At 42.7% G+C, this 17,401-nt stretch overlaps 1 protein-coding gene across 9 annotated transcripts in view; it reads right to left on the minus strand.

Annotated features, from left to right (window-relative positions):
- LOC100678324 (general transcriptional corepressor trfA) overlaps positions 1–17,401 on the minus strand; it is a 42,750-nt gene that overhangs the window by 23,880 nt on the left and 1,469 nt on the right. For 2 of the 9 annotated variants that reach the window (XM_032599646.1, XM_032599645.1), the window contains exon 1: positions 9,894–10,109. The exons of 5 other annotated variants lie outside the window; for them this stretch is intronic. Coding sequence is in view for 1 of the 4 variants with exons in the window: in XM_031926497.2 (XP_031782357.1) it covers positions 9,880–9,885 (6 nt within the window). In the remaining 3 variants the exon portion in view is untranslated. Of the gene's footprint in view, positions 1–9,697; positions 10,111–17,401 lie in introns of those variants that run through there. 2 more of the 9 variants (XM_031926497.2, XM_032599647.1) reach the window with 2 other exon arrangements.

Raw genomic sequence — 17,401 nt, forward strand, 5'->3', positions numbered from 1 at the left:
TATCTATCACTATACATACCACCTTCTGTCATCCTCTCACCTCGTCAAAACCAACGATTATTCAAACGCAACCTGCCATCACAGCACAGCGTCACCGAATCCACTAAAAACAAAACCTATATAATACTATATAGGTTTTGTTTTTAGTGGATCGACTCGGGATGGCACTGGACCTCTACCAGAAAGAAGCAGAAGAAAAACCGACTAAAGAAATCGTTCACCACACCTGTTAATCCGCAGACATGCGAGACACTATACGCGGCGGCGATCAATCAGCGGGAAAGGAGAAGAAAAAAGAAGCAGTGGAACACATTGAGAACTCGCGCGGGGGCGTCGAACTGCTGCGGTAGCGACGCACGACACACACTGCGTCGCTGGCAGTCAAAGAAGAGAAGCGAGAGCGAGGCTCTGAATATAATTATATTCGATTACGGCTTAATTTCCGCTAATTCGAGTCGTCGCCCACTCTTTCTCCGGAGTATACCGCCGAGGGAGAGAGAGAACTCATCGCGTTATGGGCCTTGTTATGTGTTGCTTAAGAGCGTTACGCAACGATAGACGGCTGAGCTTCCTTTGAAGATGTGTTTTGCTGATTTTATTTTCTCAGTTTCACTCGCTCTCTGTTATGATTCGAATGTCGTAAATATATCAATCGTATAAAGGATGACCATGAAACTTTATGATATACGTTCCACATAAGCCTGGCAATTGAACAATTATAATCGCACGCTTTCATTTGCTTCTCGCTACAGCTGCTATTTCGTAACCGTATTCGCTGTAAAGTCGTGTTTCCACTTGATAAAATCAGCTTCTCCACATTATCATCTCGGCATCAAAGCTATACCGCCGTACTATACACAATCAATTAAAGCCCATACACTCCATAAATCTAGTTCGCTCAACTACCGCTCGTCACGCGAATCGGTGGTTTCCAAACGCACGAAGAACAACAAATCCGTGCGTTACACTTTGCTCAACAACAGTTCGAGCCAGTGTCCGACGTCCTGCTCGTATAAGCACAAAAGAAACTTCCTCGTGTATAATAACACGTACACAACAGATGCGTATACGCGAGAGAATAAACGAAGCGCAACAGGAAGATAACAACGCATCAGCGCGGGGGGCGACGACATCGAGGAAGAAAGGAAGAACAGGTGCGGGACGAGCATGCGGAGATTATTGCACACTTTCTCGGATGAATGCCTCGAAGAGAGACAGCTGTATGCCGAGCATTGGCTCTGTTTGCGGCAAACATTAACGTGCGCTACGAGTATTTTATACGTAAATGTATCGATTCCGCACTCGATCATCATCATTCCAAATGAATCCGGAATTCCTGGCTGGAATGCGCAGCGATGGATATAATCTCGGCTCGTTTTCAATCGGCGAACTGCACGCGCGCAACCGACACAATTGAAGCCGATTACTCGCCGTTCGCGCCGTCTCAGCTGATCGACGAGATGCGCTATACTGACAATTGAAGCCGACCTACTCTAATCCGACGTAACGATTTTCCATCCATCATGCTACTTGGAGAATGAAAAAAATTACGTTTGGCATTGTATATAATATATATAGATGTGATGTGCTAACTGGGTTAACGGAACGCGAATTATGCAGGCTTTTTTTCACCTCGACGACGTCGCGCGTCGTGTTTACACCTGTCTAAGATGCGTTTCTAGCGTTGATTGCTTCTAGCGACGCGAAAGTGTGTTCGCAGAGGGGGAATGATTACGGCTTTAGTTAATTTTCTATTTTTGCAGGCTGTTGACTCTGCGGTTCCAGTGTGATCGAACCACGAAGGATACGTGAGTAATTTTGCCATGTCTCTCTGTGATACAAAAACTGTATACAACATTCTTTATCGTGTACAGTTTTTCGATGTTGTTTCAAGTATACATACTTGAAAATTATAATATGCATGTAAAGTAAGCGCTTATGCCACGCGTTGCGAAAACGTCGAAGTGTCAACGTTGAATTTAGCATAAAACAGAAAAAAATAGATTTCTGCATCGTCATATTTTCCAAGCAACGGCATGTAACGTAAACAAATATACTTCCAGTGCGCGCGTTTCAATGCAAATCGAACTGCCAGTCCCATACAGCTCAAGAGTACGAGCATATAACGCGTCCTTCCCTCCTGTATACTCCACATCTGCATTTATGCATGGTGTAAGCTTGACCGAAGCCTCGCACCGCTCATATAAATTAAGGACTCGCATTATCGGGATTAACGCGATGGCTTCGAATCCGAGCACGTCCCGTGTAATTCCCTCCAGACTTTACTGCGGCAGGGTTAATGAGACGCGTCGAATTAGTGCTTTCGTATCCATTACCCATACCGGCAGTCGTTTTCTTTGGCTTTTGCAGGAAAGCTGTGGGTGGAGAGAGAGAGAGATAGAGAGAGAGGCTGTATAGTGTCTGGAGAAGGAATGCGAGTTAAGGCAGGGCGGAAATTGGAAGTTGCGTTTTTTCGGCTTAGCGTTTTTTCTCTTTAATACTTGGAAAGCAGTGCGCGCTGATTATTCTATGGATGTAAATTGTAGTTCGAGTCGTCATTATAGTTCATGAAAGTTTGCGCGACGAATACTATACACGCCGATTACATTTGCTATACTTATCTTTAGAAAAAACGAAGATACGTTTCTTCGCCGCACGGCGAGTTACGATTCAAATTCCGTTTTCACCGTTCACGTTAAAGGCTTCTTTTCACGAGCACAGAAAACGTCAGTCGCAGAGAGGATTCATTTCGCGGCGCTTTCTCGAGAGGCACGTCAATACAGCATTCGAATGCATTTCCTGGCTTTGCTGCACACAAATTAATGCTACAAACCATAAGTCAAACGTCGCAGTTTCTAAATTGCGAGCTGCATCTCTCTGTAAAACACACACGAGTCGCGGTAAAAATAGATTTTTCTAAGCTCAAACAGACCGAAGAAACTACTCGCTGTAGTATTGCATGAATTAGGAATAAAGCAACATCTCACCTACACCTAATCACGATGATGTGTTTGTACTATCATATAGTATACTCTCTAATCAGAGCTTTTCCAAATAACAGGATTTTTACGGAAGCGCGTCAGGCGAGGAGAAAAATAAGATATGAAACGGTATTATACGGTATGTGCATGCAGTGTGCATAATGCGACTCTCCCATTAGCTCTCTCGACTTTAACTTCCAGGCTAGTGATTTCCAGCTGACGGCGAATGCTGCGTGTGCTTCCTTTGCAACGCGAGCGAGTCGTTGATCGATGCATTGCTCGCTACCCCGCGAGAAGTGGGACGACAGACTTCCATCACAGGCTATATGCTTTTGGCTATATACTGCGTGCATAATGGTGTTTTTTTTCGCTTCGCGGGGTGTGGATTAATCGATCGGGAGCTCGCGGTTTGATAAAAGAGACGATCATACCTGCACTGAGAGAAATTTATAGTAAATTTTACTATACTGGATAGGAAATTTTAATAAAAAGTTTGGTAATCCACTCACAGACTGACAGTCTAGTAATTTTTACCAAACTGTATAGTAAATTTTATAAAACTATAAATTTTACTATACTGAGTAGTAATTTTTACCCTGACTAAATTAAATATAAAAATGCACATAGTGGAAAAATTATTTTCAATTATTATATGGCTCTAAATTTGTATGGTTATGGAGGGTTACTCTTCTAACGCACTTCATTCAGAGAACATTATCGATTCACTCGCCGCAGTTGATTTTTAGAGACATTAAACTAACCTAGATACATTTCCTACAACTAAACGCTTAATTATTATACATATTCGCAATTCGCAGTACATATGCTTATACGCTCGCAATTGTTACAACAGGGTTGCTAAACGGACTTATATACTAACTGAGCTAACTTCTTACCGCTTGCGGGTTTTATTTCCCGTGCACCCCCTAGCGGCAGCACACAAAACAGTTTGACTTTATTTGAAACAGCACCGGCTTCAAACTGCTGCTCTGAAGTCGAGTCTTGCCATGATGCTTATTTTCAGGTGCTTCTTCTCGCGGCCGCCATGTTAAACGCGCATGCGCATAACGCGTCAATATGCATCAGTTCCGATTTTCAGATGAAAAGTACTATACGTTCTATTAAAAATTACTATACTGTCAGGTAAAAATTCATACATTGGCGATTTTCACTATAGTTTCTGTTAATTTTTCCTATTGAGTATGGTAAATTTTATATGGAAGTTTAGTAAAAATTGATATAAATCTAGTAAAAAGGTCAGTTTTGTCAGTCTGTGACGAGATTACCAAACTTTCCAGTAAATTATCATGAACATATAGTAAAATTTACGCACTATTTCTCTCAGTGTTTTAGATCATCTTTAAAAGCCACACTTGCATACTCGTTTAATTTCTTCACTTCGACCTACCGCCACGAAATATCAGTGGTAAACGCAACTAATCACACACAGCGCCTTAACGACAAGCTTCAGCTGAAATCGCTATATAAGCTCCCCTGTATACTCTCCTCAGCCTCAACCCGAAATTAATCCACAAAGCCGGTTATGAAACGCAAGCGCGACTACATAATTTAATAGCCAAGCAGCGCAGCGGATTGCTAATCCAGAATTAATGCCCGGCAATCGATTTTCAGGGAAATTTCACTTTGGGAAAGCTCAAGGCTCGACTCGTTTGAATAGTCGCGGCCTCATGGAAAAGCGGTCGCCTGCATCCAACAGCAGTTGATCTTACACCTATATGAGCACAGTTAAGTACACGGCCGCTCGAGCACGGAACCGCCCAGTCATTATCAATTCTGCAACATCCTGTGCAGAGCGAAGGAATCGATCATCGCGAGATCCTCGATCGCTTCTGTGGAAATGATAAACTATACGAGAAAAACAGCCGATTTTACCTATATTTCGCGTAAAAATAGCGATCAACGGAAAACACACGTACTCTCTACTGTCCTAATTGAATCACGCTGCATCATAAATCTTTCCATCGGCTCTCCTCTCGGCGGCGGATTAGCGACTCGGTATATTTATTTACTCGCGGCGATCGACACCCGGCGCGGCGGCGGCGATGAGAGCCTCGACCGACGACGCAACGCACTGCAGTCAAGGCCATCGGAGGCGCCCGCCGTACATTCGTCGCACGATCCGCAAAACCGATCGATAATGAAGCGCGTGCATAATGCAGCGAACGTGCAGTGCACCTATGCGGTATAGACTCGTTAGTTAGCGAATTCCACGAAGTGTAGAGCTATATTACTTGTATCTATATTAATTTCGCTGCGCGAGAGCTCTTCTGGTATTGGATTACTACTTCTCGAGTGAATGCATAAGCAATCATTTCGGCGTATATTATTTGAGCGCGATTGTGTAAAGGGAATTCGTGTTTGTAATTATATTTATACGTTGAAATCTATATATGCGCGTCTGCATAAAGATACGCGATAAATAAATCATAAACCTGCAACGCGGAAAACTTATATTTTTCTTGCTGACGGTTTTTTTACAGATAATATACACAAGTATCGCGCGCACGTGTGCATATTTCAATCGATAACGATCAGCGCATTATATACGGACGCAAGTGCACGTACATTATCAGAAACTGGTAAGAACTGACCGAAGACAGAAGCATTCTTCAGATAAAATTTTTCTCTCACTAGGAATGAAGGCGCGCTTCGCGCGCTCCTTATTCTATCTATGTCTAATAACCCTGGTAGAAAAAACAACATAAGTTTTGGGTACACTAATTTCTGCTAATATTTTTACCATATTACCTACCATATGTTACCATATTCTGTAATACTTTTAATATAAATATATTAACAACGCCCAAAGTCGTTGTCGTTAAGGTCTGAGAAGTGAATTTGAAGAAAAGTTCAGTAGAAGAGTCAGTGAGTATAAGCCTATTATTACAACCCTATTCATTTGCATTGTAAAAAAGCTAGGCAATTGAAATTTTACACAGATACTTGATATGCTACCTATAAAAACATGTAATCCAGATGATTTTAATTTAACTGTTTTCATTCATATTTTCACATTGAGGCACATGTGAATTTTTTAATTTGGCGGGTCACATTTTGCTTATAGGCAATTACGCAGTAAATACTATCTCTAGCACATTGTATTTTTGGTTTTCAGTGTTTTTTTACATGAAGAAAGTGATAAATATTTTGCCTTTCTTGTCAAGACATTAATAAGAATTTTAACTCTTAACAGTCGTGAGAGATTTTGAGATCGATGCCTATTTCTCTATTTTTGCATTTGCTCTCATTCGAAAACTAACGGGTCTAGAGAGCGCATATTTTACATATAGATTTATTTTGTGTCAATGAAACAATATACAAAGTTCAATTAACCTTAACTGAAATAATTTTTATTTCGATTCCGACACTGATGTGAATAACTTATACGACTACATAATTATCATGGGTGTTGAAGTCGAAATCAAAAGTATTTCAGTTAAGGTCAATTCAACTTTAAATATTTTCACAACTAAAACAGAAATATACATGCAAAAAATGAGCTCTCTAGAAATTAGTTTTTAAATGAGAGCAAATGCAATGCAATGGAAAAATCTCAAAATCTCTCACAACTATTAAAAGTAAATATTCTCATTAATGCCTTAACAAAAAAGCCAAAATATTTATCATTTTCTCCAGGTAAAAATACACTGGAAACCGGAAATACAATGTGCTAGAGATAGTAGTTACTGCGTGACTGTCTATAAGCAAAATGTGAGCCGCTAAATTAAAAAATTCACATTGCCGTTGGTGTGAAAATATGAATGAAAACAGTTCAATTATCTAGATTACATATTTTAAAATTTAAAGGGCATTGTAGTGATAAACTCAAATTCACTGACTCGGATACTGAACTTTTCTTTAAATTCACTTCTTAAACCTCACCGTGGGCGACTTTGGGCACGGAGACACAATATATCTTTATACTTTTTATTCTTTTAATTGCACTTCTCACTTATATTTAAAAAAAACTAAATAACATACACACACACACACACACACACACACACATTATTACCTACTTCAAATAGGGTTAGGGTGACACTTTTCAATGCACATGTTTCAATACTACACTTTTGGTAATGATTAATTTATCAAGATTTCTTGTTGGTAATATTGCATATATTTTTTTCTGAATCCGCTATTCAGATTTCATACTATTTAACCTCATTTCATTTTATTTTAAACACCTGAAAAATTTCTACCAGGGTTATGACTGTTATGAGGGTTATGAATTTAAAGCGTGCGGGTTCTCATCTGTTACCTAGGCAACCGACCATAGCAACCAATCAGAATCACGTATTAAAGGCTTCACAACCAAGTCCATCATTTTTTTAAGAGAGGATTCTGCATTTAATACTCTCTACTCGTCGATAAACGAGACCTCGACTCCCCGAAACTATTCTTTGAACGACGACAACTTCTCATTGCAAGTGGAGAAAAAGTGGCATTTAGAAAGCGAATCTTCACCCGTAGAAAAATGACGCCCGAGCATCGCGAGAGAGAGAACACACCGGCTCTCGTCTCGTGTACATACACACAATATTCCCACGTCGCGGCGGCGAAGAAAAGCGCATAGTGCACGTAACGAGGTCACTGCGGCGGCGGCGGCGGCGGCGACGACGGTACATCATTGGGATGCAAACGCGCCTCGAGTTCTCTCCTTTTTGCATTTCTATACACGCGGCGCGAACCGCGAGATTATTCCTTCTCGTCGAAGAATCGCGGATTTAGCGACTCGCCGATGCTGCCGTTGCTGATATCGACAATAGAGACACCGCGTGACGAGTGACTGATGCTTCGCTATATAGTGCGAGCCTTGAAACACTTTTTCTACACAATTCGATTCTAACATTCAATTGTTCGACACTCGACGTCACACAGGCGAAGTATATAGACGAGACGTGAACCTATTATTATCATCATTCGTTCAGTTGACACCGTCGATTTCGTGCGGTACAACTGTAGCCGACGAAGAGCGGATTATACTTGCAAAGTTATGCGGAGCCAAGAGACCAGCATCTTAGTATCTTGTACGCGCTACACAGTCGCGTATCTATACATACTGTTATGATTCTGCGATTTGCAAAAGAAATTACCTAAGAGTTAACGAGCCGAGAGCTACAAGGTTGCGCGTATAAATTATTCTCCAGGAGCGGATGATAATTGAATCAACAGGTCGGCATCGCGCACGCGAGAAGAAAAGCAAGCGATGGGAGCTGTGCGTTGGATATATGCAGGTTATATTGTCGAAGAATAAAAATTTGAAATATGGGCCACCGACAAACCTATATAGATATCCAATCTCTTGTGTGTGTGTATGTGTGTGTGTGTGTGTGCGCAGTCTCGGGAACACCTTTTCAGCTTCTGTTATATACATTGTTAAATTATTTTATGTGTACGAAGCGCTTTATATTCCTCGGCACTTTCTCGTGAAATTAGTGATACAGTCGAGAGTATCCAAGTTATCAGCGCGTAATTTTAGAAATCGTTTGTCAACTGCACAAGCAGTTGCAGCGAATAACCGCCGCGCAGGTGTCTCTATATTCCGAAAGTAAACACTTAGGTACATCCATTCTGCATCACTGCGAACAACGGACAAATCCTATCCCGATTTCAATTTCACGCGCCAGCAACGTCTTAAATATCTCGGCGAAAAAAAATGTCCGCACGACATGTACCGCCACACGCACGCTGGGGGAAAGAAGCGTGGAACCATAAATTATCCGCGTTATTTCACATCACAGCTCTATTCGCTAAGAGACACACAGACGCAGCAGCTTCTCGCGTTACGTATTATAAATTCGCGCGTCGCAACGTAAACAGCTCTCTTTACGCGACGAAAGGGAAACTGCAGTAGCGTTTGAAATTATTGCCGGCCACCAGCTTCGTTTATTCTTAAAAAAAATGGTGTTCGAAACACGCGAAGCGTTTAGTTTTGATGCGTTTTCCCCAGTGTTATTACCTTTTCACGACTGCACGCGACTGATCCCCTCCCCCTATGCTCCGACTTCAATTATGTCCGGCGTAAACAGAAACCGTATGTACAGCTCGATAGAGATCAGAACTGTATTGCCAGAGTACTACGAGTATTATATAGATATAGGCGCACTCAAACACGTGCACTGACACTGGCTCATTGTCGGCTTCGTTTCGAAAGAGAGTCGAGAACGCTCGCGTGTTTACCGGATCGTCCATATACGCGATGGAAGGAAAATTTTAGATTTCGTTGCGTTTTTCACCGGTTGGATAACACGCGTGTATAGGTATAGGCACGTGTTCTGTTGTGACTTTCACACGCAGCCGAGATCCGAACGCGCGACGTGTGTATAAGTATTGTAACATAGACTCGGCTGCGTGGGAAAGAGAGAATCGATTTGCTAAAGCGCGTGTGATCGTCCGGAGGTGATAACGAATTCGCGGAGCTGAAATCACGCATAACGCGACGGTGTAGAAATTTATTCGTCAACTTATAATGCTCGCTCGGAGACGCCGAAAGGAAGTGAATTTTCGCGGTAACGAGTTTGACACATCTGTCGCGCGCACGGACTAACAGGCGGCGATGTTTGTTTGTTTTGAAATTCGCCGACTGCGCGCAGGACGAGAAAAGCACGGATTTAAATAAATACGCAGCGACGGCTGTTACAATTATACAGTGGAATAAGTCGGAAATTGATAAATACGGCATCAACAAATACCTCGGGACAGAGGCGTGTCGTCGCGGCTATGGATTTCACCTCCTCGAGCTAAATTCACACATCTTCCTGCACCGTACTACTATAAGTACCACACGTCGCGAGTATTAACGTATCCCATGCAAAATCTATTCCTAACCGCCATTAACATCTCTCGGCGGGCTGGCAAAACAACGCATACGTACAATCATATACGCACCTCACTGCGATAAAGCTCCGCTCAGCACTGTTAAACACAGGTGTATACAGCACACGCGACTGGTACACGCGCACGCACACATAGACACACCGTGGAACGTAAAAAAGCACGTGGCGCGAGAGGACAGGTGCGCGGCCGCGACGTGTATATAACAATAATCGGATCTGCACTGCAGAGCGAAGTGTAGCCGCCGCCTTGCCGGAGGTCACTGCGAGAGAGACTCGGCGGCATTCCCCCGCGAGTGTACAACGCGCGGCGCAGAGCTCGCGCGAGGAGAAGGAGAGAGAGAGAGAGAGAGAGAGAGAGAGAGAGAGAGAGAGAGAGAGAGAGAGAGAGAGAGAGAGAGAGAGAGAGAGAGAGAGAGAGAGAGAGAGAGAGAGAGAGAGAGAGAGAGAGAGAGAGAGACGGACTCGCGGAAAGAGAGGCCTAGATTATATAGCCGCGGACTGACTGGCCGCCATGACTTTTCACCGCGTCGGTCTTCTCTGTATACTGCCGCGAATGCGCGCGCGGCCCTATAGTGCTGCGTGTAATTGTGTAAGTGTAACAGTTTTGTGGAGAGAGAGAGAGAGAGAGAGAAGGGAAATTGTATAGTGGCGCAGTAGGCTTTCTTCTTCTTCTTCTTTGAGATTTCTGTGTGGAGGCGCGGAAAGGGGAATTTGATGTGTGCGCCTTGTATTATGCGGGAGACGAGAGACGCGTGCCAAGCGCTGCGTCATGTGGGCGGGTTGATCTTGTATTGTCGTCGGAGGGTGAGATTGTCTTTGGTGAGTTTGTTTTTAGCGAGGTTGTGTTGATGTTCGCGTTGGTTTACATAATTTCGCTTGGATTTGACGTTGCTCAAGCTGACTTAGCCGACCGTATTGTTGATTGTTTCGATGAGTTTGTATTGGAGAGAGAAAACTCGGGCGTCGCTCGTTACCGCTGCTTCGAATAAGTATACGGATGTGTTTGAAGTACCGCATTGTTAAGAGAAGATGTCGGCTTGAAAACCGCGCATTTTTTTGTATAAAAGTATTTTTAATTTTTTACGGAACGTCTTCTCTATACGCTGTTGGAATCGCTAAAAAAGTGAGATTTTGTAGGAACACCGTGCCAACGATTCCAGTTTTTTCTTCGTTTACAAAAATTACCACACGCTCCGCATGTAGAGCATCCACGGGAACAGTTATAAATTACCTTCCTCTCGAACAACTAGGCCATAGTCCGGAATTTCGCACCTGATGTTAAAGCAGATCTAGAGCTTGCTCTCTGCTCGCGATAAGAATTTAAAATTTTCGGATGAACAAAAACACGGCAAAAGCCACCCGATTTTTCTACGGAATAATTGCGACACCTACGGCCCATTGTCCAGAGTGCAATTGAGACGCTAGTGCCGCAAGCAGTGTTTTCCCATAATTCTTCGATTCTGCCCTACATGCGCCGCAACAAAAGGTGGCGGCGCTTTCGCTTCGTGGCTTTTTTCTTCCAACTAATTGCAAAGTGAAGCCTTAATTAATGTTTTGCGCGCAGCTTCGTAATATAGAATCTCAGCGCGGCGGATAATAGTAGTAAAAGTGTGTGTGTATATACACTTCGTTCCTCACTCGAAGATTTTTTTCTTTTTCAAAATCTGTGCAAAGAGTCGTACAGGAAAAAGTACTCAGTTTCTGCATACTCGACAGTTCAAACTCGGTAAAAAGCAAAAGATAAAGTGTCCCTTGTTTATTTTGTTATTCCAAGATAAGATAATGCTTATGCAAATCAAACAAACGAGCCCAGCATTTCAACCACTATACTCGCAGAAGAAGAAAAAAATACCGCGAACATAGCAATTTTTATTATCTTATCTTCGGCTTTTATTGTTCAAAGATGAATAAATCTACGGAACGCGTTACGTGAGATCGCATAATAAATAATCCGCACGCAGTGGGTAAAACACTAGACGCTATTACCATTTCGTCAATATCACACGACAGTGTGTCGACGAGAGAGATCTCTAAAAGGGGCTTGCGAAATTTTGGTCGCGTCGTACGTCAATTAAATAGCGCGCAATAAAGCGGATGAGAAGAACGAAGAAATTATTATATATAAATATAAATTACGCAGCACGCAGTGTAGATATTTTCATCAGCGCCGCACGACTCATTAAAAGCCTCGCCTATGTACAGTGCAGGCACGTGTTCTTGGATTCTTTGAGTGTAAATTGAGAGAGGACTTAATTAAGAATTGTTTTTTTTTCTTCTTGTGCTGATAATATAGTACTACATTTTCGCAGCTTTTTAATTAATTTTAAGTTTAAGAGTATCACAGAGCACCACTTTATCATTCACATCTCACCACACCCATACCTCTGTGTAACACTTTATTCACTTTCATACACGAAGCACTCGAAGTTAAATTTCCGCCGCATTATCCGCACACACATCTCGAGAACCTGCGCACTAAAAATTTACGATGCTTTCAGACCTTTAAATCCTCAATAAAAAATCCAGCGCGCTATAGCTACGCTCAAATAGCTCAGAAAATAAGTCGACCCACAAAACCAAAAGACGAGCAAGAGTTTTATCCTATACAACCTCAGAGGCCGTGTACACACGTATATACATATAATTGTGCATACGTAAAACGCTTCCGAGCACAGCATCATCATTGAGTCTGGGGCTAGGTTTCAACCGTGTACATAACCCGAGCAGAGAGCGAGCCGAGGTATACTCCGTGTGGTCGTCGCGGTCAGAACTTCTACGTTTACACATATCGTCCTTTTTTCGAACATGTACAGAGAGTGAGATTGCGCGCGGGCATGTGGTGATATGTTTTTTTCATTTTTCCAAGCTTTTTGCGGAGTTGAAAGCGGATTCGGATTTTCCCGCCGAGCGATTGAATGATGCGCTTTCAAAGTGAAAGAAGTTTCGAGTAACGCAAATAGAAATATAATATCAATCGGAGCTTGTTACGGAAAATTCGAGGAATAACGTTTTTCATGCGTTCCGTAGATATTTGAATAATGCATAGCCACGTATGCTTGAAATTCCGTCACCGCCGTGTATGAAACGTATACTATACTCGGGCAGAATTTCAGCTAAAATTAATTTACACTCTTTGGACGCGTCAAACTGATAATTTGATAAGAGTACATGTGCGCTACTGTGAATTTCTGAAAACTTTACGCAAACACCGAGTGCCGGAAAGCATTTTGAGAGCCTGCGGGTTATTGATTTCTCGTGTGTCTGGAGAATTCATCGTGGTGTGCGAAGAAGCACTTTTTACTGTCTGGAATTTTCTTGGCTCGTGAGGGTATTCCACGAGGAATCTTATTATACACGTGTACATTTTTTTCGAAGCGAGCTTAAAAATGGACAGTTTTTATCGTCAATTTTCTCCCAAGACTGTCAACAAAAGGAAGAATAATTTATATTGGTGAACAAAGGACGGCGTGTATTACAAAAAATCTCTCTATCGACGGTCAAGTTCACGCGGATCGTATTGTCTCGCGATGTATAGTTGAAAGGTGATCTATGCGTTTACGTAAATGTCGATTTCGTAATCATCTTTAGTCATTAATACGTATATTTTTGTATTACTCGTTGACAAACAACGCGTCCTTTTCTAACGATTGCTGTTTACATAATTCAAAGCGTTCCTTGGCACGAAATTATGAAAATTTTTTCAATCCTTAATTCGAATGTTTCAATACAATGTTAAGTCCACCAAAACACATTGTTTGCATTCGGTCTTGGGCGATAACGCGACGTGAATAGCGGAAAAGTTGAAAAGGCTGGAGTGATAAATCGAAGTTTTTCCTGTCCTTCATTGCCGCGTAATCCGCACAACACGACACTTATCCAATGGCTTATAAATTTTCATTTTGTCGAGCATCTCCTACGACGATCGCGCACACATAGCTAACATTTTTCATTCGTCTCATATTCACGAACGCGAGATATTTTCGATAAAAATGCGCTGAGAATAAAATACCGAGGCGCCCGGATCACGATATTTTCAGAATTCCGTAGCTGCAGATAGAACAAAAGAAGATACATTCACATTCAATCCGCCTTTTTTTCATACAAAATAAAGCATATACAATATTTCAAATGTACAAAACGAAACTGTAGCAGTACATCCAAGCTGGATTAATATTGACGTCAACGCGGGAGAGATTTTTATCGCCCGGCAACTTTTGCATAAACTCGCAGATAGCGCGATCGATCCTCTCCGCATTGTCTTCTCTCGTTGTGTTCATAAAACTTCCCAAAACACAAAGTGATTACTTCCCCCCCTCGCGCCGTAAACTACAGCGTTTTCGCAAACAGGGAAGCTGCTCGTCACGGAAATAAAAAAAAAGACAATGCAATCCTCGACGTCGCGCAACAACTTCAGTGGCAACGAGAGAGTTAGAAGAAAAAAAAGCGTCGCGGTCGTCGCAGCTGTCAGCGGTGCGGCGGAATCACGGGCCGCTGGATGCGAAAAGGCGCTCGTTTTTATCTGCTGCTACTACTGCTGTTGCTGCGACGAACCGAACGACGCTGGGGTGCATGTATAACGCGAGGTGTAAAGGTTTCGTCGTCGGGTTGACAGTGAAATTGACGCGATTGTTTTTTCTTTCTTTTTCACGACGAGCTACTGATTTGAATAGTTTTGAATTTCGCGCCTTTTTTATTGGATTTTTAATTAGTCGTGATCTGCGTGGTTTAAATTTGATCTTTGAGTTTTTATAAATTCACCATTCGACCCTTTTATCATTCAAATTAGACGCAAAAAATATACAGGTTTTTAACGATTTATTGCAAAGTTCCTCTAGCGCTGCCGCCGCACAACGGGCGTCGTAAAAATTCTCATAAACCCAGATATGCAGTAGCTAATGAAAAAAAGCCACAAATGCTCATCACCCCAATCGGCCATAGGCCATCGATTCCGACACACTTCTAATCCTCCCCCTTTTATACATAAGGCAAAACCAACAAAGCGTTTCTCTCTCTAGAAAACTCAATTTTCACGCCGACTCAGCCACGTCGAACTCTCACTCTCGCGATCCTCCAATTCAAATGGACGAACCTTATTTTTCCATGCAACAACGAACTCTCTCACCAGGGCTCTCGCTTTTTTCCCGCGCGTCCTAATCATCCTAAATCAACAGCTCTCGAGTCAATTAGGAGCGAAAATAACCTCGGGAAAAAAACTCGGATAATACCCGCTCGCGCGATTCAATGAACTCTCTCTCCACTGCTCAAGCGCGCGCACGCGTTTCGTTATATTATATTGGAAAGCGCGAGCGCAAGAGCCGAGATAATAGACTTCTTTTTTCTTTTTTCGTAAAATTCACGCACCGCGAGGAGAAAAAAAAGCGCGCGCCTCGTCGTCGTCACGGAAGAGCAGAGCGAGAAATCGACTTATCATCAGCGAGTGATTTTCGCGTCGATGCGGGTACAATATACGCGCATGTGTGCGTGTGTCTGCATCCGGTATGGGTGTGTGTGTACGGGATCGAGGCTGAAAAATCGCGGGTTATTATCGGTGTCGCGGAAAGTAGTGTGCAAGTCGGTGAAATTGACCGATAGCCGCGCACGTACATGCTGGTATACATGCGCGGAGAGGAATACTTTTTCACCGTTCATTAAGCGCCGACGTGTCGTCTACGACAGAGAGAGAGAGAGAGAGAGAGAGAGAGAGAGAAGCTCGTTTTGAACGTGTAACTGCTACAGCGAGCGGTAAAAAGTGACGATAATTGCATCTGCAGTTTTTGCGCGATATCGCTGAAGTATTCGATAAAAAGAAAAATGATTCTAGCAACTTTACCACGTCGCTTGAATAATGCACGAAGCCGGGGTACAAAAGAAATTCGCAAGCTTCCCCGAAAAAGCGCGAGCGCTAAAAAAGCACGCATGCTAATTGGCGCCATTAAGAGCGCGATAAATCTAGCAGGGGCTTAAACGCAGTGCGGGTAACCCCCAGGACAAAGTCCCCACTTTTTAGCTTTCTCTGCGTGTGAATGTATAAATAGAAACCCCGCGTGGGACGCAAAAGTTGCTCCCTCTTTGTGTATGAAAAATCAATGGAATCATCAAAAAAAAACATCATCTCGGTAAAGTCTGTGTGTGGCGGTGCTGTGTATAATCGCGCTGAATGAAACGTGCTACATTGATTTTTAGCGAAGTTCATTCGGTAGACTTCTCTCAAGGTCGTCGGGAGATTCGACGAGCTACACTCGAAACGCGGAGAGAAAGAAATTCGCGATAATTATTTCTATCGATGGAAAACTCGATTGAATATTTATCACTTGGTGCGTTGTAAATCGAGAGAAAAAAGCTGTACACTGATAAGTTGAAAATTCCACGGAGGAATTATTCATGACTCGGACTTTCATCTTTACAACTCTGCATTATGCGCATTTTGCACTGCGTTCGCGCTTTTTCATTAGAAAATTCGAACCGACTATATACTAGAATATGCTCGTTTTATTTTTGCGCTGATCCAGCGCGCGCGATAGCTGAACTCGGCTTCTCCTCGCTTGAAATTTATTGGCAAAAGGTGGACGATAAACAAGCTAAAAATAAACCAAGCCTGCGACACTCACAACACACACACACATAAGCCGAACACATTACTTAAAACTGATTTCTCGCGGATTCAGGAAGATATTTGTACAAAGCTGTAACTGCGTAGAATTTTACATTTTTTTATTTAAAGAAAAATGGATTGTGATTGTAAAGAACCACAAAGTTCATTCAAACGTACACTCTAATAGTGAAAATGTTCGGCTAACGCTGTTATATTGCCTAACGAGAAAAGTTGCAAGCGCGGCGAAAAGTCATTTTCAAGTGTCGTCGAGACGATCAAGGCCGGAACAATTACATCCCACCGCGAGTGTACAAGAAAATTCAAAGCGTTTTCCGGCTAAGAATAACCCCGGCGATTCAGCGCATAAACTGTACGTTAAATTGACGACCATCTGCATTAAACATAGTAAACATTACGCGGTCAGCCTAGGAGTTCAACCTTTTCGCGGCTATACACACAACATCCGCTTCCGCGATATTATTGTCCTTCGTGAAAGTTGTATAAAGCGGCGCATCGAAGTTTCCTCGATAAACTTCGCCGTAACACTTCACGTTGCGACATCACCGGTATCAGCAACCTTTATCTTCTCGACAAAAAATAAAATCTCATCATCCCCACACCTCGAAGCAACTCATCTGGAATATCCATCAACGCTTCCACCGCGACCTCGATAGCCACCTACGCGTATAAAAGGGTCTCGGAATCTTTGCTTTTATAGGAACGCGTAGGAGTAAGAAAAAAAACGCTACCCCCAAGATCCCTATCTACGCACACTACTGCCGGCGTCGAGAATTCGGCCAAGTTTTCCGCTCTCTGATGTGAGTCATCCCAGACTATAGACCTATATATTCGCGCTCGGGAATACGGGGTAGGTGTGTAGTTTTTGTTGCGATGATTAGAAACCGGCGATAAAGTCGTGGAAAGTTCGCGTGCGATTCTAGGCTTGATTCGCTAGAAACTCTGGCCGT

This window comes from Nasonia vitripennis, chromosome 1 (genome assembly GCF_009193385.2).
Source record: "Nasonia vitripennis strain AsymCx chromosome 1, Nvit_psr_1.1, whole genome shotgun sequence".
Taxonomy (NCBI): Eukaryota; Metazoa; Arthropoda; class Insecta; order Hymenoptera; family Pteromalidae; genus Nasonia; species Nasonia vitripennis.